The 10,582-nt window shown below is 38.7% G+C and overlaps 2 protein-coding genes across 2 annotated transcripts; both read right to left on the reverse strand.

The window, feature by feature from the left end:
• Positions 1–2,571: 2,571 nt before the first annotated feature.
• On the reverse strand, positions 2,572–4,033 carry LOC110722284. Its single transcript, XM_021901556.1, has 2 exons — positions 3,458–4,033; positions 2,572–3,195 (listed from the first exon to the last, which is right to left on the reverse strand). Exons 1-2 carry the CDS (start codon positions 4,031–4,033, stop codon positions 2,572–2,574), a joined length of 1,200 nt encoding a protein of 399 aa, XP_021757248.1.
• Positions 4,034–9,024: 4,991 nt separating this feature from the next.
• On the reverse strand, positions 9,025–10,350 carry LOC110722320. The gene is made up of 3 exons (XM_021901594.1): positions 9,781–10,350; positions 9,285–9,701; positions 9,025–9,200 (listed from the first exon to the last, which is right to left on the reverse strand). Exons 1-3 carry the CDS (start codon positions 9,793–9,795, stop codon positions 9,060–9,062), a joined length of 573 nt encoding a protein of 190 aa, XP_021757286.1. The 5' UTR covers positions 9,796–10,350; the 3' UTR covers positions 9,025–9,059.
• Between the last annotated feature and the right edge of the window lie 232 nt (positions 10,351–10,582).

Raw genomic sequence — 10,582 nt, forward strand, 5'->3', positions numbered from 1 at the left:
GTGGCTTTTTTAATTCAAAATCAAATCTGAAAATTTATATACAAAATACTTATCACCAAACATCATAAAAATTATCACAAAACCCAAAAAAATAATTAGATTAAGAGTGGATTGAATTAAAAATCAAAAGAAGATTTTTTTTTTCTAAAGGGCGCACGACCACCAAGGCCGGGCTGCTACCGCGCCCGCTAGGTGGTCGCCGCTGCCGGCGAGTGCTGGTGGTGGTGGCCAGCCGGTGGTGGTGTGTGTGGGTGGTGATGAAGCAAAATAAAAATAAAGAGGAAGGGGAAAATAAGAGAGAGAAAGAGAAAATAAGAAGAGAGAAAGAGAGTTACCTTTGGGTATTCTTCACCTTGGGCAAGGTTCAATTTGCCCATGTGATGGGTATTTATACCCCCTCTCTAAACCCTCCTACTTAAATTCCCCTTTCTACCCTTAATGAACCCTTCTCTTATTCAAACTAGTATTTTGACTTTGGGAGGCAAGTCACAAAGTCCGTTGAAATACAATCCCATTTCCATCCAGGAATTTCCAATGATTGCACAGTTCCTTGCGGTCTTTTGTGTTCTATCTTCACTTTCTGACAAGTTAGACACTTTGCCACAAATTCCTCAACCTCATTCTTCATTCTGGGCCACCAATACATCTTTTTCAAGTCTTTATATAGCTTGTTCCTTCTTAGGTGTACTGAATATGGTGTATTGTGGCCTTCTTCCATCAACTTTCTCTTTACCTCCTCACATTTTTGTGGTACACACCAACGACCCTTGTACCTTAAACTCCCATCTTCATGAATTTTGAAATCCGTAGCTTTTCCTTGCTTTATTTTTTCACGAATCCTATCCAACTTTACATCTCCTGCTTGTTTTTCCCTTATCTCATCAAATATTGTTGGTTGAATACTTAGGTTTGCAAGTATGCCTGTTGGCACTCCCTATTCTACCACTTCTAGATTCATTTTCTTCATTTCTCTATACAACTCATCAGCCACTATCAAAGTATTTAGTCCATGGATGGTCTTACAACTTAGAGCGTGCGCAACTACATTTGCTTTCCCTTCATGATATTGTATTTCTAAGTCATAACCCGTCGTATATTCTAACCATCTCTTTTGGCGTGAGTTTAAATTCCTTTGAGTGAAAATGTATTTCAAACTCTTATGGTCTGTATAAATCCTACATTTCACTCCATACAAGTAGTGCCTCCAAATCTTTAGCGCAAAAATGATTGCAGCCAGTTCTAAGTCATGAGTAGGGTAATTTACTTCATGAGTCTTTAATTGTCTTGATGCATACGCAATCACCTTCCCATTTTGCATAAGTACACATCCCAGACCATTCTTGGATGCGTCACTATATACATCATAAATTCCACTATCGTCTAGCAGTGTAAGCACTGACGCTGTGATTAGCTTTTGTTTCAAGAGTTGGAATGCTTCCTCACACTTGTCATCCCACTCAAACTTCTTGTCCTTCTTCATTAGAGAGGTCATAGGCTTAGCAATCCTTGAAAAATCCTTCACAAAACGCCTATAATACCCTGCTAAACCTAAGAAACTCCTAACATCAGACACTGTTTTTGGCGTAGGCCAACCTTTCACTGCCTTAATCTTTGTTGGATCTACTTCTAGCCTATCTTTGGACACAAAATGACTTAGAAATGCTACCTTCTCCAAGCAAAACTCACCTTTAGAGAACTTTGCATAAAGCTTGTTTTCCCTCAGTGTTTGCAGAATTGCCCTCAGATGCTCTACATGTTCTTCTTTACCTTTTGAATACACCAGTATATCATCTATGAACACTACCACAAACTTGTCCATAAATGGATGAAACACCCTATTCATCAAGTCCATAAAGATTGCAGGAGCATTCGTCAATCTAAAAGGCATTACCGTGAACTCATAATGTCCATATCTTGTTCTAAATGCAGTCTTGGGAATATCTTCATCTGCGATCCTAAGTTGATGGTAACCAGACCTTAAATCAATCTTAGAAAACACAGTTGCGCCTCTCAACTGGTCAAATAGGTCATCAATCCTTGGTAATGGGTACTTGTTCTTTATGGTGACCTTATTTAACTCCCTATAGTCAATACATAACCTCATACTTTCATCTTTCTTCTTCACATATAATACCGGCGCTCCCTAAGGTGATGAACTTGGTCTTATGTATCCCGTTTCTAATAAATCCTGCAATTGCTCCTTTAACTCACTCATCTCTGCAGGTGCCATTTGATATGGTGCCTTGAAAATTGGTGTTGTTCCTAGACTTAGCTCTATTGTGAAATCAATTGCCCTTTTGGGTGACATTCTAGGAATCTCTTCTGAAAACACATCCAGAAACTCATTTACTACTTCTATATCCTCAAGCTTAGTTGTCTCTTCATGTTCCATATTCCTCACACTACAAAAATACACTGGATGCCCCTTCTTAATATACTTTGCCAATTTTAACACAGATATGATCCTTGGGCACTTGGTTTCACCATGCATCCAATATGTCACCAACTCATTATCAACTGTACTCATTTTTACTTTCTGTGATCGACAACTAATCTCCTCATTGTACTTGTTTAACCAATCCATTCCCAAAATAACATCGAAGTCAACCCAAACTCGATGAGATCTGATAGAAACACTTTTCCTTTGATTTCTAAAGGTACATCCTTAAAGGTCTTGTTACACTTTACTACCCCACCCGTAGGAATAACTATGGGCAAATCTACCTCATCTACGGTTTTCAAACAGTTTGATAATTTTGAAACAATGGCCTTTGAAATGAAAGAAAAGGTTTCACCAGAATCAAACAAGATTTTAACATGAATAGAGTTAATAGAAAAGGTACCAGTGATGACATCTTTCGTGGAATCAACCTCATGCCTACACATCACATTCAATTTCCTTGGAGCTCCACTCTTCACCTGATTTCCCCCATTATTATTGTTGTTGCCTTTCGCTCCATTCTGTTGTGCCCCCTTTTTTCCTGAATAGTTTTTATTTCCCTGAAAGTTCCTTTGAACCCCTCCTTGATTATTTCCCTGCTTGTTTTTATTGGGGTCCTTGGAGGAACATTCATACTCCCCGTGTCCTAACTTGTTGCAAGCAGGACAGGTAACCAAATTTCCATCACAATTCCTACCAGGGTGATCGTTCTTACACCTCTTGCAGTAGAAATGCCTTGCTCCTCTGTTATTTCCCTATGTAGAGTTCTTAGCTCCACCATTAAAGTTCCGACCACCTTGGCGAATGTTGCCTTGGAAATTACTGTTGTTGTGGAAGTTGTTATTATGGTGGTAATTTTGCTTTTTGAAGTTGTTCTGGTTACCTTGCGGGTTTCCAGAATTCTGTCCCACCTCTTTTCTCTTCTCCTTTCCTTCCACTTCAACTATCTCTTTCCTTTTCTTTAATTGTATATAGGTGTGCAGCTCTCCCATACACTTCATCCAAGGTTTCAAATACTTGCCCACACAACTTTAACTGCAAATCAGTAGTTAGTCCACTCTCAAACTTCCTAGCCTTAGACTTTTCTGTAGAGACATACTTTTTAGAAAATCGTGATAGCTCAATAAACTTGGTGTAGTATTCAGTGACCGACATATTCCCCAATGCAAGGTTAGAAAATTCCTCAGCTTTCTGTTTCTGTAAGAAGCTACGGTAAAACTTGTCCCTAATTTTCTCCTGAAACATCGTCCAATTGAATCTAGGTAGTGCCTTAATGGTAACTTCATTTTGCTGCCACCAAAGGTCAGCTTCACCCCTGAGGTAGTAGGTAGCACAACCTTCTTTTGAAGTTTCCGGACACCCTACTGCCCGAAACAGTTTCTCAAACTCTCTCAACCAGTTTTCCAGTATAGTTGGATCAGGCTCTCCTTGATAGGTTGGTGGCTTGCTCTGCGCCACCTTTTTAAACAGCTCTCCCTGAGCATCCACATTATTGGTTGAGTTCCTTGCCAATTGTTGGGCAACAGCTGCCAACTGCCTCACAACTTCACTTAGCTCTCCTCCATCATTGTTGTTACCACTCCCTCCTACCATCTTTCTTCGCCTGAATTAACATAAGGGGTCTTTAAAATGAGTTTGATTAACTTGTGCAACTACATAAGTTTACTGACTCACTGTGGACATGCCACTTATTGCTTCACTGAAACTGGAATAATTAAAATGCGGAAACGAATCTAAGAATCTTAAAAGAAATGAAACTACAAAAATCTAGTCCTTTCGAACATTATCCTTCTCGTCGATAGATTGTTTGTAGCTTCCAGGATCGAATTCAGGGTCATCTTCTTCCTCCATTGGTTCAGGTGACTCTGGTTCTTGCTCTATTTGGACAAACTCTTCATCTTTCTCATCGTCAGATGAAATGTCGATTATAATTTGAGTTGGAGGTGGATTTGGATTTGGAATCTCCATAATGGAACTATCAACAGTATGGTAACTCTCATCCATCATCTCTCCTTCTTCATGCCTTCCATCTGTCCCTGCTTGATTACCCTGAGTGGGAGAAGAACTTCCTGACTGATGACTAGTAGAAGGGGAATTATTCCCTGCCGGATTTTCGTAGTAGTAGTTTGGATATGGAATATGCAAGCGCTCACAATGATATTTCTCAACTCAACGAGGTAAGAAATTAGGTACCTATAATCTGGATACCACTGGCCATAATAGTCTCTGTATTTAGAGTAGTTTGGGATGTCCCCTGGTAAATAGAAATCAGAAAATTTTGCTTTGACAGCAAGGTATGGGGGTTCATCCGGAAGACAGTGAATAATCATAGCAGAAACTTGATCGATCAAGAAGGTTATAGTGCTTGTCTCCTAAGACATCGCTCATATGGGAACAATAGAATCTGATTTTGTTGACATAATCAAATGCATGTTCATTGTTTTTATTAATTAAAGTACCAAATTGGGAATGTTTGCTAGGAAGAATCGGCATCCTGTAAAGGAAAAGGCTTAGAAAAGAATTCTCTTCCCAAAGAAAATAAAAATTAATAAAGTTTTTGTATGAATTAGGTTCAATGTTCAATCAAATAATTTCACTTATTCTTAATCACATAATCACATGCTTTCAATTAATCACTCCACATGATAAAACATCACAACTTGAAATATTAATGCATACAAGAACATAATCATTTCTAACTTATATGCCCCAAATTCTTTCCTACCCAAGCTCACCAACATGCTTTTAAAAGCTTTCAACATATAATACTTACATCAATCCTTGCTTTCCTGCAAAATGAACAAACTAAAAATATTTTTGACTCCTCTTTTAAAATTAATTTTCGAAAATAAGCCCCGAAAAAGGCCAAAATATTCAGCCAACATAAAAAAAAATTCGGGCACCCCAAAATAAAAAAAAAATAAAAAAAAAAAATTGGATGTCCTTCATAAAATAAAAATTCGTATTTTCTACAATAATAAAAAAAAATTGTCTGTTTCCAAAAATTAAAATAAGGGAAAATAACTCTCTTTTAAAATTACTTGATTTAATAAACACTTGGCCAAGTTTAAAACAAAACACTTTAAAACACGTTTTTGGCTTTAGTGGTAATAAAAATCTCAACCTGACTCTAATACCACTTTATAACACCCTAGAAATTCCTTTCCTTTAAAATACCTGTTTTGCCCTTTTTAAAATACGAAATACGAAAAGCTAAGACATTACCGCCACCGTGAAAACGGCTAAGGCAATTATCAAAGACACACAACGGAAGATTTTTTTTTTTAAAACTATCCAAAACAAGTCAACTTAAAAGTCAAATCAAACGCAAGTACAGTCAAACAAAGTTAAACAAAGTCAACTTACAGCTTGGAACCATTGTAGGCCCTTAAAACCAAATAATACTCAAAACCCTTTGCGTTAATTTCACAATCATGATAAAATAAGTAATATTCAAAGCAAATAAAACACTACATATTCCTATGGAAACTAAGCATGATTCGCTCTTCACTCATGCCCGTCATGAAAATGCTCCATCACCTGAAAAACTCCTCTTTACTTGTCCCCACTACTTGCCATTAGAAATGGGTCGTCGTAGGGCCAAGGTAAAGACAAGGCCAAACAAACATACAATACACAATCAGTAATACCGAGTACATAAGCGTAATAAAAACACACTAACATGCTTTCATCTTATCATCACATAACTTACCTTGTTGCACCTGTAAACAAGCATATAAGACATCCAACATCTAACTAGACAAATACCAATGTCTATTTAATTTGATACGCACGGAAAGGGTTTTCAACCAAATCCCTGCCCAAATAAATTGAGGTAAACTACACCGGGTGCAAACCAGGTAGGCAAATGTCACATGAAGTGACTGGACGTCCTGCGCATAAAATAAATAAATAGGAGAACACAGCGTCCCGTACTCCCAGTAGAAGTTATGGTCAAATATAAAGTCGCATAACTCCCCCCATATGTTCATACTCGAGGTATATACGTTCCAAGAGTTTTGGTGTGTAATCTCTTTAACTTTACGTTATTTACATATTATTAGACTTGGTGATGACTCTCAACCATAACACAAACCAACATTATAATTATTCAAGCAATCAAACATACCAATTTAAATTCTTGAATAGTTAATGACCACATAAATTTTAATAATTGAACCCTTTTTAATCTACCTCGGTGTCAAAGACACCTTAAACTCATAATGCGCCGTAAATCCTATCCCTCGGTGTTAGAAACACCTTAAGTGCACATAGGCATCGCAATATAATTTATTCCTGTGTACTAAGACACTTAATAGCTCAATTTCCATGCTTAAAGCATCAATAAAAATTATATGAACCATAATAAATTCCTTTATAATATTCCAAACCAAAATAAACATTTAGTTTAATTAAACATGCTCTCCATCATGCCAATAATAAAAGTATGGTTCATATCTAGCATGCCAACATAATTAATTCCAATCATCAATTCGCCACAAATAATTCATACATCACAAATCATTCACCAACATCAATCCAATCAACAATTCCAACCAGCACCTATCATGATACTATTTGGAATTAATTTATCAAAGCCTAGCATGCTTCTACATACTCAAATAATTACCAAGTACGCGAACGTGCCTTGAATATGATCTCAAAATCGCCACAACTAAATAAAATCACTTACTTGGAAATCTCCTACAAACAAAAATTACAAAGAGGCATTACCTATTCAATATAAATTTCCAGCAATATATACACTCTTTAAATCACTCATAAACCCTCTAAAATAAGCTGAAATTTAGTTTAAAACCCTTACTTTTATTCCCAATTAATGGGTAATTAAAAATCCTTTCAAGAAACATAATTATAGCTTATATATAAAAATTTCAGCTTTATTAAATCATCTAAAATTGTTGTAATTGTGTTTTAAAACACTTGTTTCAATAATTTAAATCAACCATAAACAATTTCCATCAATATGCATAAACTTAGAAACCTAGGGTTTATAATTTGTGGCTTTTTAATTCAAAACCAAATTTGAAAATTTATATACAAAATACTTATCATCAAACATCATAAAAATTATCACAAAACCCAAAAACAATAATTAGATTAAGGGTGGATTGAATTAAAAATCAAAAGAAGAATTTTTTTTTTCTAAAGGGCGCACGACCACCAAGGCCGAGCTGTTGCCACGCCCGCCGCTGCCGGCGAGTGCTGGTGGTGGTGGCAGCCGGCTGGTGGTGGCTGTGGTGGTGGTCGGCCGGTTGGTGGTGTGTGTGGGTGGTGATGAAACAAAATAAAAATAAAGGGGAAGGGGAAAATAATGGGACTTGTTATTCATCGCCCGCAAATCTCTACATAAAGCCCACATTTTATAATTTTTTGACAAATTTGCCCTTTTTATAATTTTAACCGAAGATAAATTTTTCGCACTAAAAAAATGTGGAGCAGCACCGGATCGCCGAGGATCACCGGAGAATCGCCGTCGTCATCGGAAAACGAGGTTCGTAACGCATCGTAAGGACGAAATGGTGGCTGGCGCCTAGCCAAAAGGCCATGCCGTGGTTGTGGCGCCTAGCCAGGACGCCGCCACCGTGGTCACGGCGCCTGGTGGAGAAGCCTCGACCATGGTAGTGGCGCGTGGCCAGGACGCCGAAGCCACGGCCAGAGCGCCTGGCCAGGCGCCCAGGGCGTGGCTCCGGCGTCCTGGCCAGGCGCCATTAGGGGAATATATATATATATATTTTATTTTTTTTTTTTTTGATTTTTTAATTTAATCCCTTTTTTTTTTTTTTTTTTTGTTTTGTTTTTGTTTTTTTTTTTATTGGTTTATTTGTTTTTATTTTTGTTTGTTTTTCTTTTTTTTTTTTTTTTTTTTTTTTAATTTAATCCCTTTTTTTTTTTTTTTGTTTTATTTTGTTTTATTTTGTTTTGTATTTGTTTATTTTTTTTTATTATGGTTTTTTTTGTTTGTTTATTTATGTTTGATAAATTTGAAATGAAATGTGTGTTATTATTTTGTTTTTTAAATGTATTATGCGTTAAATATAAAAATGATATTTAGAAATTTAAAATTTAGAAATTGCGTTTGTGATAATTTTGTGTTAAGTGTATTAATTTAATCTTAATGTAATTATATTTATACGTTATATGTTATTGTTACAGGATTATGGTGGAGACGGAAATGATTACAGTGGGATTTTTGTACATGATGGCCTGTTCGAAGATGCTCAACAAGCGATTGATTGGGCAAAACAGGTTGCAATTAGATCAGGCTTTTGTTTAGTAGTAGCAACTCATAAATCTCAACGGGATGGTAGAATGGATGGTAGAATGGATGCTTTGTACCATGCTCGCGTGCAACAGTGGAACAATTTAATTGCCATGTAGTTTTTGTTGATGTACACCTACCTTTTACTATGAGGCCTTGTATTGTCAATACTATGTCATTTCTATGTGTTCATTTTTAAAAGATAATGTTTCATTTTAAAAACTAACAACAATAATTTCACAATATTACAAACTAAAAAATAATATTGAATTTTAAAAACTAAGAACAATAATTTCAAATATTACAAACTAAAAAGATAATGTCTAATTTCAAATATCAGTAATCCCTCTGTGACGCCCACTGCCACTGCTCAAGAGTCCGTTCCAGATCGTCAATAACAGCTCTGCCTGATGCACTCGTCATGCAGTCCCTTTCCTCAAAAAGTCGGTGTCCCAACTGCATAATCTTGCCCATCCACTACACAAAACAAAAAACATGAAACGACGTATTATACATATATATATTAAAATAAGAGAACAACAAATAAAAGATGAGACGTACCGCATAAGAGGCAGTGGCAGGTGGCACATCGTCATCATCTGCGTCGTCGATGTCTTTGATCAACCTCGGGTGCGAGTGCCGGATGTACCATTCCATGTAGTGCTGGTCACACATGGCAGTCACCCCACTTGGCGGCCGCTGCAGCTCCGCCGTCCATAGGCGGGCAACCATCGGAAACTGCTCCCACATGGATATCATGTTTGCCGGCCATTGGACGACGTACTCCTTCGACGACGCAGATCGTACCGCCTTACTGGGCCATGCCGGTGGAGGTGGGACAACTTGGACAAATCCAAGCTGGCGAAGACAGCGCTGCGGCATGTACGCCTCTACGATCTCGCGATACTGAATCAGTCCGGTGTAGAGGGTCCTGGGTACCCTATTACTAGGGTTCTGGCCGAAAGGCATCCAGTTCACCTGCACATTATTTAAAATCAGTAACAGTCATAAAATAAAGCATCAGATTGTAAAAGTAGAAATAATTTAATCACTGTACCTCTAAGGGGGACATCCTGTCAAGCGATAACCGTATGGAGCGCAGGCGGTCAACGGACTTCTTCTCGACACGCGGACTCCACGCACAGGCACGTGGCTGGCCATCACCAATGGGAACCGGGTCGCGGTGTGGTCGAAACGCAGGAAAATACTCATATATCCAGGTCTGTAACAACGTCAGACATCCAGTGATACCTGCTGCATCAGCCCGGCTCAAGAATCCTAACTGGCGATACAGATACGCCAGCGTAGCCGACCCCCAAGAAAACTGGCCTACTCTGTCGGGCTCACACGCGTCAACTATGTCGCGTGGCCTGAGCTTGTTCCCGCTCTTATCCGGAAACAAGGTACACCCGAGAAGAAGAAAAACATATGCAGCCAGCTGTGTGTCCTGCGTCCTACGTGCCGTAGGGTGCAAACATCGCTGCAAGACGGCTGCGATCTTAACGCCGCCGTGATCCCACACACCAAGTGCCGATGTGTACAGCGCAGCCCTATCCACCGCCAACAGCTCCGCTAGTAAATCTGCCTGATCCGCATCAGTGACGACAGATGCTCGGTTTCCCTCCACGGGAATCCCAAGGATGGCCTCGACGTCATGCAACATGATCGTCATCTCACCGAACGGAAGGTGGAACGAGTTCGTATCCGGCTGCCATCGCTCAACGAAAGCCGTGATCAGCGTCCAGTCAATCATGTCGTGCATGGTGGCAGGAAGGTGACTCACTCTAGTGCCCCTCAATCGCCCGACCATCTCGCTCTCCTCCGGCCAAGCATCAGCCCAGCTACACAAAAACCTACAA

Source organism: Chenopodium quinoa, unplaced genomic scaffold (genome assembly GCF_001683475.1).
Source record: "Chenopodium quinoa cultivar QQ74 unplaced genomic scaffold, ASM168347v1, whole genome shotgun sequence".
NCBI lineage: Eukaryota > Viridiplantae > Streptophyta > Magnoliopsida > Caryophyllales > Amaranthaceae > Chenopodium > Chenopodium quinoa.